Source organism: Panulirus ornatus, chromosome 4, assembly GCF_036320965.1.
Source record: "Panulirus ornatus isolate Po-2019 chromosome 4, ASM3632096v1, whole genome shotgun sequence".
Taxonomy (NCBI): Eukaryota; Metazoa; Arthropoda; class Malacostraca; order Decapoda; family Palinuridae; genus Panulirus; species Panulirus ornatus.
In genome coordinates this window covers 72,359,125-72,379,029 of record NC_092227.1, presented here as the reverse complement: position 1 = coordinate 72,379,029, position 19,905 = coordinate 72,359,125, and the positions used below count along the sequence as shown (strand labels likewise).

The following is a 19,905-nucleotide window of genomic DNA, read 5'->3' as shown; positions in this document are numbered from 1 at the left end:
GTGGATAATCTGTATATGGTGTGTGGATAATCTGTGTATTGTGTGGATAATCTGTGTATGGTGTGGATAATCTGTGTATGGTGTGGATAATCTGTGTATGGTGTGGATAATCTGTATATAGTGTGTGGATAATCTGTGTATGGTGTGGATAATCTGTGTATGGTGTGGATAATCTGTGTATTGTGTGGATAATCTGTGTATTGTGTGGATAATCTGTATATGGTGTGTGGATAATCTGTGTATGGTGTGGATAATCTGTATATGGTGTGTGGATAATCTGTATATAGTGTGTGGATAATCTGTGTATTGTGTGGATAATCTGTATATAGTGTGTGGATAATCTGTGTATTGTGTGGATAATCTGTATATGGTGTGTGGATAATCTGTGTATTGTGTGGATAATCTGTATATAGTGTGTGGATAATCTGTATATGGTGTGTGGATAATCTGTATATAGTGTGTGGATAATCTGTATATAGTGTGTGGATAATCTGTATATAGTGTGTGGATAATCTGTATATGGTGTGTGGATAATCTGTGTATGGTGTGGATAATCTGTATATAGTGTGTGGATAATCTGTATATGGTGTGTGGATAATCTGTGTATTGTGTGGATAATCTGTATATGGTGTGTGGATAATCTGTATATAGTGTGTGGATAATCTGTGTATTGTGTGGATAATCTGTGTATGGTGTGGATAATCTGTATATGGTGTGTGGATAATCTGTGTATGGTGTGGATAATCTGTATATGGTGTGTGGATAATCTGTGTATTGTGTGGATAATCTGTATATGGTGTGTGGATAATCTGTGTATTGTGTGGATAATCTGTGTATTGTGTGGATAATCTGTATATAGTGTGTGGATAATCTGTGTATTGTGTGGATAATCTGTATATGGTGTGTGGATAATCTGTGTATTGTGTGGATAATCTGTGTATGGTGTGGATAATCTGTATATGGTGTGTGGATAATCTGTGTATTGTGTGGATAATCTGTGTATTGTGTGGATAATCTGTGTATGGTGTGGATAATCTGTGTATGGTGTGTGGATAATCTGTATATGGTGTGTGGATAATCTGTGTATGGTGTGGATAATCTGTGTATTGTGTGGATAATCTGTGTATTGTGTGGATAATCTGTGTATTGTGTGGATAATCTGTATATGGTGTGTGGATAATCTGTATATAGTGTGTGGATAATCTGTGTATTGTGTGGATAATCTGTATATAGTGTGTGGATAATCTGTGTATGGTGTGGATAATCTGTGTATTGTGTGGATAATCTGTATATAGTGTGTGGATAATCTGTGTATTGTGTGGATAATCTGTATATAGTGTGTGGATAATCTGTATATGGTGTGTGGATAATCTGTGTATTGTGTGGATAATCTGTATATAGTGTGTGGATAATCTGTATATAGTGTGTGGATAATCTGTATATAGTGTGTGGATAATCTGTATATAGTGTGTGGATAATCTGTATATAGTGTGTGGATAATCTGTGTATTGTGTGGATAATCTGTGTATTGTGTGGATAATCTGTGTATTGTGTGGATAATCTGTATATAGTGTGTGGATAATCTGTATATGGTGTGTGGATAATCTGTATATGGTGTGTGGATAATCTGTGTATTGTGTGGATAATCTGTGTATGGTGTGGATAATCTGTGTATGGTGTGGATAATCTGTGTATTGTGTGGATAATCTGTGTATGGTGTGGATAATCTGTGTATGGTGTGGATAATCTGTATATGGTGTGTGGATAATCTGTGTATTGTGTGGATAATCTGTGTATTGTGTGGATAATCTGTATATAGTGTGTGGATAATCTGTATATGGTGTGTGGATAATCTGTATATAGTGTGTGGATAATCTGTGTATTGTGTGGATAATCTGTGTATTGTGTGGATAATCTGTGTATTGTGTGGATAATCTGTATATAGTGTGTGGATAATCTGTGTATTGTGTGGATAATCTGTATATAGTGTGTGGATAATCTGTATATGGTGTGTGGATAATCTGTGTATTGTGTGGATAATCTGTGTATTGTGTGGATAATCTGTATATGGTGTGTGGATAATCTGTGTATGGTGTGGATAATCTGTGTATTGTGTGGATAATCTGTATATAGTGTGTGGATAATCTGTATATGGTGTGTGGATAATCTGTATATGGTGTGTGGATAATCTGTGTATTGTGTGGATAATCTGTGTATTGTGTGGATAATCTGTGTATTGTGTGGATAATCTGTATATAGTGTGTGGATAATCTGTGTATTGTGTGGATAATCTGTGTATTGTGTGGATAATCTGTGTATTGTGTGGATAATCTGTGTATTGTGTGGATAATCTGTATATAGTGTGTGGATAATCTGTGTATTGTGTGGATAATCTGTGTATTGTGTGGATAATCTGTATATGGTGTGTGGATAATCTGTATATAGTGTGTGGATAATCTGTGTATTGTGTGGATAATCTGTATATGGTGTGTGGATAATCTGTATATGGTGTGTGGATAATCTGTATATAGTGTGTGGATAATCTGTGTATTGTGTGGATAATCTGTGTATTGTGTGGATAATCTGTATATGGTGTGTGGATAATCTGTGTATGGTGTGGATAATCTGTATATAGTGTGTGGATAATCTGTATATGGTGTGTGGATAATCTGTGTATTGTGTGGATAATCTGTGTATTGTGTGGATAATCTGTATATGGTGTGTGGATAATCTGTGTATTGTGTGGATAATCTGTGTATTGTGTGGATAATCTGTATATAGTGTGTGGATAATCTGTATATGGTGTGTGGATAATCTGTATATGGTGTGTGGATAATCTGTGTATTGTGTGGATAATCTGTATATAGTGTGTGGATAATCTGTGTATTGTGTGGATAATCTGTATATGGTGTGTGGATAATCTGTATATAGTGTGTGGATAATCTGTATATGGTGTGTGGATAATCTGTATATGGTGTGTGGATAATCTGTATATTGTGTGGATAATCTGTATATGGTGTGTGGATAATCTGTATATGGTGTGTGGATAATCTGTGTATTGTGTGGATAATCTGTGTATGGTGTGGATAATCTGTATATAGTGTGTGGATAATCTGTGTATTGTGTGGATAATCTGTATATAGTGTGTGGATAATCTGTATATAGTGTGTGGATAATCTGTATATAGTGTGTGGATAATCTGTGTATGGTGTGGATAATCTGTGTATTGTGTGGATAATCTGTATATGGTGTGTGGATAATCTGTATATAGTGTGTGGATAATCTGTATATAGTGTGTGGATAATCTGTGTATGGTGTGGATAATCTGTATATAGTGTGTGGATAATCTGTGTATTGTGTGGATAATCTGTGTATGGTGTGGATAATCTGTATATAGTGTGTGGATAATCTGTGTATGGTGTGGATAATCTGTGTATTGTGTGGATAATCTGTATATGGTGTGTGGATAATCTGTGTATTGTGTGGATAATCTGTGTATGGTGTGGATAATCTGTATATGGTGTGTGGATAATCTGTATATGGTGTGTGGATAATCTGTGTATTGTGTGGATAATCTGTATATGGTGTGTGGATAATCTGTATATAGTGTGTGGATAATCTGTATATAGTGTGTGGATAATCTGTATATAGTGTGTGGATAATCTGTATATAGTGTGTGGATAATCTGTATATAGTGTGTGGATAATCTGTATATAGTGTGTGGATAATCTGTATATAGTGTGTGGATAATCTGTATATGGTGTGTGGATAATCTGTGTATGGTGTGGATAATCTGTGTATGGTGTGGATAATCTGTGTATGGTGTGGATAATCTGTGTATTGTGTGGATAATCTGTGTATTGTGTGGATAATCTGTATATAGTGTGTGGATAATCTGTGTATGGTGTGGATAATCTGTATATAGTGTGTGGATAATCTGTATATGGTGTGTGGATAATCTGTGTATTGTGTGGATAATCTGTATATAGTGTGTGGATAATCTGTGTATTGTGTGGATAATCTGTATATAGTGTGTGGATAATCTGTGTATTGTGTGGATAATCTGTATATGGTGTGTGGATAATCTGTGTATTGTGTGGATAATCTGTATATGGTGTGTGGATAATCTGTATATGGTGTGTGGATAATCTGTATATAGTGTGTGGATAATCTGTGTATTGTGTGGATAATCTGTATATAGTGTGTGGATAATCTGTGTATTGTGTGGATAATCTGTATATAGTGTGTGGATAATCTGTATATAGTGTGTGGATAATCTGTGTATTGTGTGGATAATCTGTGTATGGTGTGGATAATCTGTATATAGTGTGTGGATAATCTGTATATAGTGTGTGGATAATCTGTGTATTGTGTGGATAATCTGTATATAGTGTGTGGATAATCTGTGTATTGTGTGGATAATCTGTGTATTGTGTGGATAATCTGTGTATTGTGTGGATAATCTGTGTATTGTGTGGATAATCTGTGTATGGTGTGGATAATCTGTGTATTGTGTGGATAATCTGTGTATTGTGTGGATAATCTGTGTATTGTGTGGATAATCTGTATATAGTGTGTGGATAATCTGTGTATTGTGTGGATAATCTGTATATAGTGTGTGGATAATCTGTATATAGTGTGTGGATAATCTGTATATAGTGTGTGGATAATCTGTGTATTGTGTGGATAATCTGTGTATTGTGTGGATAATCTGTATATGGTGTGTGGATAATCTGTGTATTGTGTGGATAATCTGTGTATGGTGTGGATAATCTGTGTATTGTGTGGATAATCTGTATATAGTGTGTGGATAATCTGTGTATTGTGTGGATAATCTGTGTATTGTGTGGATAATCTGTGTATTGTGTGGATAATCTGTATATAGTGTGTGGATAATCTGTGTATTGTGTGGATAATCTGTGTATTGTGTGGATAATCTGTGTATTGTGTGGATAATCTGTGTATTGTGTGGATAATCTGTGTATTGTGTGGATAATCTGTGTATTGTGTGGATAATCTGTGTATTGTGTGGATAATCTGTATATAGTGTGTGGATAATCTGTATATAGTGTGTGGATAATCTGTGTATGGTGTGGATAATCTGTGTATGGTGTGGATAATCTGTATATAGTGTGTGGATAATCTGTATATGGTGTGTGGATAATCTGTGTATGGTGTGGATAATCTGTATATAGTGTGTGGATAATCTGTATATGGTGTGTGGATAATCTGTATATGGTGTGTGGATAATCTGTGTATTGTGTGGATAATCTGTGTATGGTGTGGATAATCTGTGTATTGTGTGGATAATCTGTATATAGTGTGTGGATAATCTGTGTATTGTGTGGATAATCTGTATATAGTGTGTGGATAATCTGTGTATGGTGTGGATAATCTGTATATAGTGTGTGGATAATCTGTATATAGTGTGTGGATAATCTGTGTATTGTGTGGATAATCTGTATATGGTGTGTGGATAATCTGTGTATTGTGTGGATAATCTGTGTATTGTGTGGATAATCTGTATATAGTGTGTGGATAATCTGTGTATTGTGTGGATAATCTGTGTATTGTGTGGATAATCTGTATATAGTGTGTGGATAATCTGTATATAGTGTGTGGATAATCTGTATATAGTGTGTGGATAATCTGTGTATTGTGTGGATAATCTGTGTATTGTGTGGATAATCTGTATATGGTGTGTGGATAATCTGTATATGGTGTGTGGATAATCTGTGTATGGTGTGGATAATCTGTATATAGTGTGTGGATAATCTGTATATAGTGTGTGGATAATCTGTGTATGGTGTGGATAATCTGTGTATGGTGTGGATAATCTGTGTATTGTGTGGATAATCTGTGTATTGTGTGGATAATCTGTGTATGGTGTGGATAATCTGTATATAGTGTGTGGATAATCTGTGTATGGTGTGGATAATCTGTGTATTGTGTGGATAATCTGTGTATTGTGTGGATAATCTGTGTATGGTGTGGATAATCTGTGTATTGTGTGGATAATCTGTGTATGGTGTGGATAATCTGTATATAGTGTGTGGATAATCTGTGTATGGTGTGGATAATCTGTGTATGGTGTGGATAATCTGTGTATGGTGTGGATAATCTGTATATGGTGTGTGGATAATCTGTGTATTGTGTGGATAATCTGTGTATTGTGTGGATAATCTGTGTATTGTGTGGATAATCTGTATATGGTGTGGATAATCTGTATATAGTGTGTGGATAATCTGTGTATTGTGTGGATAATCTGTATATAGTGTGTGGATAATCTGTGTATTGTGTGGATAATCTGTGTATTGTGTGGATAATCTGTATATAGTGTGTGGATAATCTGTATATGGTGTGTGGATAATCTGTATATAGTGTGTGGATAATCTGTGTATGGTGTGGATAATCTGTATATAGTGTGTGGATAATCTGTGTATGGTGTGGATAATCTGTATATAGTGTGTGGATAATCTGTGTATTGTGTGGATAATCTGTGTATTGTGTGGATAATCTGTGTATGGTGTGGATAATCTGTATATAGTGTGTGGATAATCTGTATATGGTGTGTGGATAATCTGTGTATTGTGTGGATAATCTGTATATGGTGTGTGGATAATCTGTGTATGGTGTGGATAATCTGTGTATGGTGTGGATAATCTGTATATAGTGTGTGGATAATCTGTGTATGGTGTGGATAATCTGTATATGGTGTGTGGATAATCTGTGTATTGTGTGGATAATCTGTGTATGGTGTGGATAATCTGTATATAGTGTGTGGATAATCTGTGTATGGTGTGGATAATCTGTATATAGTGTGTGGATAATCTGTGTATTGTGTGGATAATCTGTATATGGTGTGTGGATAATCTGTATATGGTGTGTGGATAATCTGTATATAGTGTGTGGATAATCTGTATATGGTGTGTGGATAATCTGTATATGGTGTGTGGATAATCTGTATATGGTGTGTGGATAATCTGTATATAGTGTGTGGATACTTATTATGACACCTGCCAGCGGCAGGAAGACAGGTAATACTGTACGACTGACAATAGAAAAGAATTATCACTAACGCCGTCAAGCAGTAAACAAGCTCATAGTCGGGATAGTACATTGTTAAAGTCGACCTTAAAACAAATTTGGCAGAACAGGATAACAGTCTATGGCAGCATGCGACTCCCCGTTGTTTCGACTGCAGAGAGATGTGAGTTCATCTTCGAACCTCTTGTCTTAAGTGTGGAAACAATGACAATAACTGCATGAAATGTGAAAAATAGTAAAGTGAATCAATTTCTGTCTACATCTGCAACCATGGAGGAAGGTATTCGTCTGTCTCATTTGTCGCAATTTTGACATTAAATGAAGAAAGAGAATGTTAACAATCCCTGCAGAATTGAAGAGGGAATTCCGTCAGATCCTACAAAAATGAACAAAAAAGTTGTCATTTCCGACAAAGTGGAGAGATCAGTTATTACATAAATTGAGAGAAGATGCTAACAATTCCTACAGAAATGAAGTGAGGAAATGTGGAGTATGGTTTACGTGATACATGATCGTGCTAGCTGCGTAGACAGTTAACAAAATGTGCTGAGAAAACTCATGATCAAGAGGTAGACACTTCTGGGAACATCTCAGCAATCTCCAGCGATCATGATCGACACACCATGTGTGTATTTGGCGGAAACCGCACCGAGCTGACCACAAACTCGAAAGACCTAGTTATAAAGAACTGTGTTCGTGCTGTTTCACTCTCATCATATCCTTCCTTGCCAACATATTGTGTCAGCGTTGGGAAAAGAAGTTAACGTTGCATCGACTGTGTCTGAACCATGCTGACGGAGGAACATCCTAGCCACAATCCCAAAGTCATTGCAAGGTTCTGTTGCGCTCTAGGGCTCCACGATCTCAGGAAACATCAATACTGACCAAGAGTTGCAGTGAATATCAGGATATTGTTCACCAACTCTCCACTGAACTAGAAAAGAAAGTGGGACTAGCGTATATGACGAACCACCACCACCATTCACTAATGAGGAGGCAACACCAAATATCGTTAGTAACTTGTATGATCCTGTCAGTGTTGAGATGGAGGTCACCTCCTGAAGATGTTCATGCTGAAGTGGTAATGATTCTTCGTCTTACATAACGGACACTGAGCGCAGCGAAATTATGCCTGATGCTGGGTAGATTACTAACATCACTGATTGGAAATTCTCTGTTTATGGTAATTTATCAGTTTGGCTATACATCGCGACTTGCTTTAGATATGTCTTATGTTTGGCAGTGCTGTATGTTTAGAGAAATCAGCGTAAACAGCTGGGTGTGATTTGGATCATCATATCTTATTTTACGATATAAGGGGATTGTGGCGATGTTTAATCTATCTAAAAGTTTGTGAAATACTTATTAAAAAAAAAAGAATAAAACATAAAATTATACAAAATGTTCCTGGTAACCCAGATTTATTCTTGTATTCTGGTGGGAGTATATCAGACACACCCATCTCGTCAGCGGATGTAAACAAACACGACAGACAAAGTAGCAGTTCCCGCCACCGCCCAACCTCCACACTAGCAACCATTTCACGCAGCCCTCAGCAGCAAACGACATTAGTAAGAGTATTATCTACCCAAACTCTCAACTGTAAAGTAAAAATTTTCACGGGTTCCGGTAAACTGATAAGTTACTCTATCATGTGTGGTCTCCCGGTAGAACCAAGCTCTTCAAATCGTGTGATTAGCATAACTGTCAGTAGGACACGCGAGGGAGGCGGAGAGCCAAGATGAAACAAAAGCTGCCGTCGGTAAAAGACCAGGATGATACGGTTGGCTGTATGTACGTACGTGTGTGTGTGTGTGTGTGTGTGTCGATCTACAGTTTAATTGTCATGCAATTGTATAAGGGATTAATTATGGAAAGTCCTTCGGGCGTTCGCGTCATACGCCCTGTATATTGCCTGTAACATCTGCCATAATTTGCATATCATGCATGTTGTAATATAATACCTGAAACGCAGGTTCTTGTTTCTCTTGCACAGTTACGATTATATCATTAGCTGCAAATGAGCAAATCAATACGGATCTGCAATAGTTCTCTGTCAATCACTATGTCCTTTTTTAAACATTTACGAGTGTTACATTTTTTGTTTCGTACAGATGTAATATGTTGCTCTATGCTTTATGAAATCCCCAAGAAATCTTTCATATAATCACCAATCATTAAACCTGACAACATACCTTTATTATGACCTATATTAGTCACCGATCAGGAAATACAATGATGTGTATGACAAAATTAGTATAGCAAAGACATTAAGAAAACTAGACTTCCGTTTTTTAAAGAGGCACAGAGCAAGGGACGATATGACAGAGGAGCACAAAGGAAAAAAAATGTAAAAGAATAAGAGAGAGTACGTAACAATAGACTTGTCTAATTCAATTATACTCAAGCTTGTTAAAGAAACAAATGAACTCTGGTATGGACACAGTGGTGGACGCATGAGAGAAAGAGGACGCCAAGCGAAGCCACAAACGCTGATTTGCTGGGAAGTTTCAAACACTTGTATATACACATGACAAAGAACGGCTGGCTGTAAGCAACAGCTGCCCTCGTGTGGGTCAGTTGGCTACATAGAGGCACCTGCTGTGTCTGTGGACCACCTTCAGCATATATCCAATATCATATCGGGCCTGAAATCTCAATTAAGAACAAATTTCACCACCCAACCCTTACTAGAGGTAGTACTTTGGTAAAATGTATCTATTTACTTATCCATTTATCATTTGTGGACCACTGAAAAAGGGGCCATGAACCACCGGTTAAGAACCCTTGTTCCTCAATTTCCTATATCATTACAGAGAGGTGAAAATACGTTCTACTGCAATTTTTTTTTTTTTTTTAGCTTTGAAGAAATCTTAATGCATTGAGTCAGCTGACGACCTTCTTTGACTCGTTCTGTCGACCGTCACCCATCATTATTTTTGGCACTGAAAACGACATCCAACGCCTATAACTAGAGAGGTCTTGTTAGACCAGTGATAAAATACCCAGTCTGATCGTCGACAGTTCGTGTGCTCGAAACGCAAAGGTTTTTTGGGGGAACATGACAGAAGTGAATTACGTTACTTGATTCTAAGTAGACTTTAACATCTGTTATGTAGACAGAATTATGAGGAGGTTGACCAGTTCCTATAAAGGTGTGTAAACACGACCCAGCCAGACCAACGGTTGTGTAGTTACACCACCAGGTGCCGGTTGACATACATCTGTCGTGTCGTTTCCGTACAGTAAGGATGCCTGGGTGTAAACAGAAACTGCCTCAAATGGGCCAATAAGCCTCATGCAATTTCCATTATTACGTTCCTATTTGACCTTTAATCAGCTGAAAAATGTTCGGCAAACAACAATCGACTTATCGGATTAGTTGAAGAATGATCGTTAAACGGACTACATGTGATATGTATTATTCAGCTTAAACATGATCGCTAAAACAATTCAACGTATGACAGTCATCTGAAACATGATCTTTGACCAGCGCTGGCCATATAACCTATAATTACCTAAAACACGATTACCAGAGTTCAGTATATGACCCATGATAAAGTGAAACGACCGCTAAACACCGTTCCACATATAACCTCTGATCACTCGAACATAATTGCCTAACGGTGCTCCCTACTGGGGCGCACCGAAGGTCGGGCGGGGAGGTGACAGGGCGATCAGCCTACTCTTCTCCCCTTGAGCTATATAGATGCACATGATGATAGAACTACGTCATCTGTTACGTAGATATAGATAAGGGAAACAACAGGATAGATGCAGTTCAGATTGAAAAGGCGCACAAGTTTTCGAAACAAAAATCTTACCTCAAGCTACTTAAGGTAAGAGAATGAAATGATTGGAATGAAATATGGAAATCTATGTCCTACAATGGTAGACCCGTAGGTGACCTCTGCTCTGAAGGAATGCAACAGCAACTGCTTACAGGTCAGGATTCGACCATTCAGACCGTAACCAGAGCCACGTCAGGGATCATAGTCTGATTTACGAAGACTGAAAACCTTGTGACGTCATTACCGTTTCCGACACCCTGTGTTTTAAGTTAGGTTTAAGTTGGTTTTGTTAATTCAGGTTTGATTTGGTCTTGATTGTTTTTCTGATGGTTTTTGATATCTTTTTGACGATTTTGACCTTCATTTCTATCGGAAATCATTGATTTTTGTGATTTTCCTCTCCATCCAAAACCCCGTTCCCAATGGGGACTTCCCATTATCGTAGAATAAATGGGGGATATCTTACATGATGAGATAAGGGTCAGAATCGTGCAAAACATAGCAAAAAATCATCAAAACAACACATTCTCAACCACCAAACAAGTGGTTGTCTGAAACTGTAATTTCACAGTTTTACGATACGAAATGCTTTTATACTCCTCTATAAATGGTCACAAGTCTTATAATAAACTCACATCTGTACAACAGCTATATCTAACTTCGTAAATACTTGACTACTATCAGTCTTTTAATTCAACATTAAGATAATTCTACAAGCGCTAAATTCTTTGAACATACGTTGATGCTAGCTAGAGTGGCCACGGTGAGCAGTAACCACAGTATATGAACACTACAAAACGCTTCACGAACACGCAAGGGAGAATGATGCGTTGTGACGTTTCCTTTTATCTTTTCATTTGGGCGAGTTGGTAACTACCCTCCCCTCCCCCCCTCCCCCCACACACGCACCACCCCCCACTTCCCTATAAAGACCAGTTCCTAGGACACCATAATGCTTCATCCCACGTCATCACTTGAAACATAATCACCAAACACTGTTAGTTAAACATATTCAAATCATTCGAAACATGATCACTAACAAACATGAGAACCTTACCTACCAGCTGCAACATGATCGCTAAATAGATGAATAGATAGTGATTTCTGGTACTTACCCTCCGCTGCCCGTCAGGTGTCGTACTTGGAAAACCATCAGTTGCGAATTACGTCACGTTCGGGAAAATGAATCACTTTTATAAACTTTCCAACAACTCACACAGGCTATTCAGATCCTGTATATATATTTTCTGAAGTCTATATTCAATCAGTCTATTTTTCATTTCACCGTAATGTCCACCATTTACTATAATCAACATTTGTCGCAATGTTTCGACCACATCATTCACTAGTTACTGTGTTCATTAACATATCCACCATATCGTTCACCACTAACTGTATATAACAATGTTTCACAAATGGTTTACCATCTTCTTCACCAATATGTTACAATATTTTCACCATATTACTCGCCAGCCTTGACAGAGGAATATTTCGACCACACTATTCACCAATCAATGTGCAATATTGCTGCCATATAGTTGGCCAGTTACAATGTTTCTTCCTTACTGTTGATTTATCACTAAATTTAGAGTATTTCTACTTTACTCTTCAGTCTTGATGATAAAAATTATTCCATTGCATTGTTCACAAGTCACTATAGATGCAATATCTCCATGATATTGTTTAGCCAATCACTATAGTTGCAATATTCCCATCATATCGCTCACTAATCACTAATGCAATATTTCCATGATAATGTTCAACAATCACTATAGTTACAATATTCCCATCATATCGTTCACTAATCACTAATGCAATATTTCCATGATATTGTTCACCAATCACTATAGTTGCAGTATTCCCATCATATCGTTCACTAATCACTAATGCAATATTTCCATGATATTGTTTAGCAATCACTATAGTTGCAATATTCCCATCATATCGTTCACTAATCACTAATGCAATATTTCCATGATATTGTTCACCAATCACTATAGTTTCATATTCCCATTATACCGTTCACAAATCACTAATTATATCGTTCACTAATCACAATGATGCAACATGGCGCCATTAATTTCATCAATCACTATGACTGCAGTATCTCCATCATGTTCATCAACCACACGTCAGTGCAATATATTCACTATAAAGTTCACCAATCACAATAGTTGCAATATGTCCTCCATAATGCATACCAGTTCCTTGCTTCAATCGGAGGCAGATATTTTGATTACGGTTGTATGTGCAGTATTGAGCAGCGCGTGCACAACCCCGCCATCTTCCTGCAAGTAATTCAAAATCATGTATTTGCACATACGTGGCTGACGATCACGCATGCGCCAAAGATTGCTTCACTCAAAATGAATCTTTGTCAGACTGTTCTTCCTTCTCGAGTATCATCTGAAACAAACAAATAAACTATAATCACAACATTTTCCTATTCGCCATGAAGAACGAAAAGAATAATGAAGACAAGGTAAAAATAAGACATTAATTATCTGTTTCAAAAAAGAAAATTGATTCAAAGCTCAAGTTGCTGTTCCGAAACATTATCGAAGCAAAACATGGACACGGGCAAGAGCTCTGTTTTCCGAAGACTTATATCGATTTCCGATGAATCTTAAGAATCTTCTTTCGCACAACCATAGATATTTGTAGGAGTCATGATGATAATTGCAACAACTTTTCCTCAATAGGCAACACATGAAACTCCTAAAAGACTTTTCTCGTCCCTGCAACTCATCGATCATGAAACACTGTTTGGGGAGGCGACTGTTGCAGGTACCGCCATGACTGCTTTTACCGGGGCAGGCACGACCGGACGATGCTCTGGTGCCGACCAGGACCTTACTGGAGTGGATGGTCAACTCAATATCTAAATAGATTCACAGACAAAGCATTCACTAAATTTCCGATGAACAGGTTTTCCTATTATTCTAATTAGCGTCCGATTTATTCTGTCGTATGAGATTCGTAAAGCTAAACCACTTTCACTGAGATTTTGCCTTAATGAAATACACACCATTGGAATCACATCGTGTTTACACTTTCACTGGGAGATGCTTAACCGATTTATTTACACTGAAACCCAAGTTGATAACAGATGGATCTTCTTAAGACAAGGGTGAGTAACAGGCTGACGAATCCTTGACAGTAATAACACAATTACATTGCTTTAATCCTTATCTTCAAGTCCACAATCACTCGTGTTATACCTGTGCGTTGTAAAAGACCATCGCCTGTTCCATAAAGCAAGTGTTCTGCTTTATATCTCAAGTGAGTTCTGGGTGGAAATGTTGACGTTTTCCGAGGGGTCGGCCGAGGCAGGTTAATAAGGCAACCAGCGATCTGACCATCAGTCCAGTAGTTTCAGAGGATGATCATGGACGAGCGAAAGGTTCATGCTGGGAGGTGACACCTCGAATGTGAGACAAATACTCCATATTGAGGTGTTTCAAACCCTGTAACGTCTCCACTTCCGTCATAGAATTGTTTGATCAAGTAAGTAATGTAAGGGTAGGAGATATGAGTGGAAATAAAAAGTGTGTGGTTGAGAAAGCAGAAGAGGGTGCGTTGAAATGGTTTGGGCATACGAAGAGAATGAGTGAGAAAAGGTTACCAAAGAGGATTTATGTGTCAGAGATGGAGGGAACAAGGAGAAACGGGAGACCAAACTGGAGATAGAAAGATGGAGTGAAAATGATTTTGAGTGATCGCGGCCTGAACATACAGGAGGGTGAGAGGCGTGCACGGAATAGAGTGAATTAGAACGATTTGGTATACCGGGGTCGATGTGCTGTCAGTGGACTGAACCAGGGCATGTGAAACGTCTTGGATAAACCATGGAGGGGTCTGTGAGGCCTGGATGTGGATAGGGAGCTGTGGTTTCGGTGAATTACACATAACAGCAAGAGAATGGAGGTGAGGGGATGTGGCCTTTATTCGTATGTTTTCTGACGCTACCTCGCTAACACGAGGGGAGAGAGAGAGAGAGAGAGAGAGAGAGAGAGAGAGAGAGAGAGAGAGAGAGAGAGAGAGAGAGAGAGAGAGAGAGAGTGGCGATGCTGTTTCCTGTGGGATGGGGTGACACCCGGAATGGATAAGTTATGAGTATAAAACTTTACTTCCCTGTTATCAGCAAGTAGTACTGAAATTTTTAGAATTTTCACCAACCATTATTTACTCCACAATGACGTCATGTTAAGGTCTTCCTGAAGTCTCCCACAGTTAGAATGAGACCATGTCATCAAGAAATTTACTTTTTTTTTCATGAGGATAATTTTGAAAATATTTCTTCCACTACCACTATCCTCTTTATCACATCATTCACTTAGCTTTTTTCAGTAAATAATTCCTTTATTTCTTCATAAGAGCTGAAGAACTGTTGATTATTTCCTCATTATTCACTTACTTATTGCTCATCTGCTCATCTTCTATTTCACCTCAAGATTTGCTCAGATTATTCATACCATCTGTATATCATAAGCTCAGCGCTTAATAATAGTCTTCGGAATATATATATACTCACCCTATAATCAAATATTACTCAAGTATTCCCTTATCTAAACCTACACCTACTCCCTCTAGCATCACCGACACAACATAGTCTAAATTTTACGTCATTGAGTCTTTGACTATTCGTCCTCCTATGAATTTGTGCTTTTATCTGTTTTCTTTTGCCGCCAAAACTGATCTTGTTAGTTTTGTATTAAATCTTGTATACTTGTTTTTTTATGTATTTGTAGGTGATTTTCGTGTTTTCGTGACGTTTTCATTGTTCGTGTGCGTAATCTCTTCCGTGTATATACATATTGTGTAAACCCCATGGTAAGATACTATGAATATAATCTTGAAGCTCTTACGCTTCTCTCTTCTCCTGAGAGTCAAAGATATTATCGTTGAGATTCGTCAGTTCTGGTGCGTGAAATGACCGTATCATTGTTTCCCCAAGAAGAACTATGCAACCGTGTTATAGCTTCCTGCACGAACCACCTCTCAACACCAGGAAAAAAAAAATTGCTGGAAATTTATGGGTGTTTGTTGGTTCTCTCAGGGTAGCATCATGTTATCAAATCCAGTGTCTTCTGCTGCCACTGGTGGCTGCTCATGCAGTCCATGTTACCTCGTACATCAGCTCACCACAACGAAGGTAAAGAACCCACTAGTGTTCCTCTGATGATTTACAAGCAAGAGGCCATATAGCTTAAGAATTATGGTCTCATATAATTTGCCAGACTTCGTGTGTCTTGAGAATTTGATGCTGCACAAAAACTGAGCAAGAAATGTACGTAAGAAATAATTTCTTACAAATGTGAGACACGTTTCGAGAATTCAGTATGGTAGAGGCTCGAATCCTGCTGTTGGAGGGTATTATGTGTTCTCTGAAAGCATGTGCTCATTGCATTATCTATCTGTCTATCTCTCTATCTATCTATCTATCAAGTTTCTCCAGTGGTTTGCTGGCGTACGGTCGAGTAATCTTATGTATCATGACGTCACGTGACCTGCAACATGACTCGTGTCGACTCTGTCATCCCGTTTTCTTCAATCTATCATTAGTATTCTTAAATGACTTCCTTCTTGTTACTGCAACACTCTGTGGCCTGCAGGATCAAGCAGTGGGTATCCCTGGGTGAATGCCTACCTCTCTGCATCAATGGACTCGCCCAGCCGGGATGGTCGCTTGTGCGTCTTGGTCTGACTCGATCACGTAAGAGGTACAGAGGGAGGTGTTGGGCACAGCCCAGCTGGCAAGCACAATGGAGGAACCAGCGAAGCTAAAATGGCTATCCTTTTCAATATCACATTCAAGAATATTTTTATTTGCCGCTAAATACACACACACACACACACACACACACACACACACACACACACCCGCACACGTCCAGGATGGGTTCATGGTACCGGAATCAATGAGCGTGAAACAGCTTTGGATCCTCTTCTTTGAAGCTTCTGCTCCACTCATTTGTTCCCGTACATCCTGCTGGACCAGTTGTTTATCTTTTTTCTTTGCAGAACCAACAACTAAACGTATATGACTGAATCACTTTCTGGAATTTGTATATATCTATTTTACTTCATATTTTGTCTATTCGTTTTCCAAAAAAGCTGATTACACCTTTGCCATCTATCTTTCTCTATCTATCTACTATCTATCTATCTGTCTATCTATCTATCTATCTATCCATCTATCTATCTATCTATCTATCTATCTATCTATATATATATATATATATATATATATATATATATATATATATATATATATATATATATATATATATATATATATATATATATAAGAGAGATGTGTGGAAATAAAAAGAGCGTGGTTGAGAGAGCAGAAGAGGGTGTTTTGAAATGGTTTGGGCACATGGAGAGAATGAGTGAGGAAAGATTGACCAAGAGGATATATGTGTCGGAGGTGGAGGGAACGAGGAGAAGAGGGAGACCAAATTGGAGGTGGAAAGATGGAGTGAAAAAGATTTTGTGTGATCGGGGCCTGAACATGCAGGAGGGTGAAAGGAGGGCAAGGAATAGAGTGAATTGGAGCGATGTGGTATACAGGGGTTGACGTGCTGTCAGTGGATTGAGTCGGGGCATGTGAAGCGTCTGGGGTAAACCATGGAAAGCTGTGTAGGTATGTATATTTGCGTGTGTGGACGTGTGTATGTACATGTGTATGGGGGGGGGGGGTTTGGGCCATTTCTTTCGTCTGTTTCCTTGCGCTACCTCGCAAACGCGGGAGACAGCGACAAAGTATAAAAAAAAAAAAAATATATGTATACGTTGAGATGTATAGGTATGTATATGTGCGTGTGTGGACGTGTATGTATATACATGTGTATGTGGGTGGGTTGGGCCATTTTTCGTCTGTTTCCTTGTGCTACCTCGCTAATGTGGGAGACAGCGACAAAGGATGATAAAAAAAAAAAAAATATATATATATATATATATATATATATATATATATATATATATATATCGATGGACAGACAAATGTATGTACACCACGGGTCGGCAACCTCAAATGAATAAAACAAACTGCAGCTACAGACCACTGAGTCCAAACGAGGCTGTTTGTGGAAGAGATTAGGTAATCAGTGATTAATGTGGTACGAGTAGAAAGACCCAGAGATCTTTCAAATAGAATGACCTGTAAACTTATCGTATACATAACATTATCAGTCGTAGATTTGAAAGGAATTATTCGTTGAGTCTGTGAATAAACGTATTTATGGTATAGCTTTCAACTACTCTAACTGGTAAATCGTTCCATATGTTGATAAGCCTTTTAAAGAAAAATGCTTCGCCTCATTTGAGTTAAACGTTTAACCAACGAGTTTATATCCACCACCGCGATTGATATCAGACGAACCTGTCCTTAAGTAGTCCGTGAGACAGAGTTTATCGAAACCTGTAATCATTTTGAATATTTGTATTTGAACATCTCATAATCTTTTTTCTATGATAAATTCAATGCTTTTATTTCTCTTTCATTGGATATATTTCTCAAGCTGGGTTCTTCTTGGTGACTCTCCTCTGTACCCTCTCCATTATCTCTATATCTTTCCTCAAGTATGATGACCCAAACTAGACACAATATTCCAGATGGGGGACGCTCCAGTGAGTTGCAAAGAGGGAGACTAATTTCCTGAAACATATATTCGATAGCCCAGTTATGAATCCAAGAATTTTGTTCCCCTTTTTATTGCTTCTGTACACTGTTCACTTGACTTTAGGTCACCAGAGAGTATCACATACAAGTCCTTACTCAGAATTAACTTTTGTAAGGCAACAGAATTCATACCATAGCTTGTCTTTTCATTTCTACCACCGATATGTAAAACTTTGCACTTATCAATATTCATTCGTTCATTTGCCACCTGTTGGCCCATTCCATTTAGTTTGTCTGTATCAGTTAGAAGCTGCAGACATTCAGTCCGTCCTTTATTATTTTGGTTCTGGTGGTGACATTCTGGTAGGCGTTATGATTGTCTCTCTGTTGTTATTATATAAATCACAACACGTCCCTGAATCAACGACATCTCAACACTAACGCCAAGATAATGCAATCGGGAAATACGAAGGAGAGTTTTATGCCTTTTACTGTATTGTAGTAATGCGTCCAGGATTATGTTTCTAGGAAACACAACGTGTGTCCTCGAGTCAACCTCTGTTGTCACCATCAAGAATACATTTTCCCAAAGTGTGATCAAAGCTGCACATGGACAGAATCCGACTTCATATCTACAACAGAACAAAGCTCCATCAATCTATGTACTCGAACACAACGTCTTACTCTTAAAATACACTCAAGATAAACCAAGAGGAAAGAAAAGGGGAAAACAAATAAAAAGAAGAAAAAGGAAAAATCGCCCGCGTAAATTCTGTCAAGTTGAAAGAAGATTCACCAGGATGAGTAATTCTGGAGTGAGACAACTTCCTGAGGCATCAACCTGTCCCCGGACATCACGCTAGCTGCTCCTCCGGTCTACACAACCCATAACCATCCTCGCCACCAGCCACCATTACACGTTACCAGAGCGAGACACCCTCCTCCCCCAACCCCAGGGAACGTATTACAATACTCAGCGCCACGTTTCCGTAAAGGAAGATGAGCATCTCCGCTTTTCCTGTTGTTATCTGACCTTCCATCAGGTTGCACGCCTCATGTAACACCAACCAGCGCCGCTCTTGCAGATCTTGGCTCCTAGATCAAGGCGGACTTTGCTTCTGGACTTGTCATTAAATGTGTGTGTGTGTGTGTGTGTGTGTGTGTGTGTGTGTGTGTGTGTGTGTGTGTTGGGGGGGAAGGAGAAAGTGAGGCAACTTTAATTCTTTGTCCAGTTAAATGTGCACTATCTTTTTTTGTTATTTCAATATCATTATAACTTAATGATCTTTCTCCTTCTGCAGGGTTGACGGCATTCGAAAAATTGACGGAAATGGACTACCGAGGCTCCACCTACTACACCATCAGGAACCTGTCGCTGTGGGAGTGCCAGGGCTGGTGCAGGGAGGAACCTGAATGTGCTGCTGCCTCTTTCAGGTACGT

At 38.4% G+C, this 19,905-nt stretch overlaps 1 protein-coding gene across 1 annotated transcript in view; it reads left to right on the top strand.

Annotated features, from left to right (window-relative positions):
* The first annotated feature begins 19,771 nt into the window (after positions 1–19,771).
* Positions 19,772–19,905, top strand: part of tyn (trynity) — a 51,618-nt gene continuing 51,484 nt past the window's right edge. Inside the window, exon 1 of the mRNA XM_071696580.1 lies at positions 19,772–19,899. Coding sequence (XP_071552681.1) covers positions 19,796–19,899 — 104 coding nt within the window. The 5' untranslated portion in view covers positions 19,772–19,795. The remainder of the gene's footprint in view (positions 19,900–19,905) is intronic.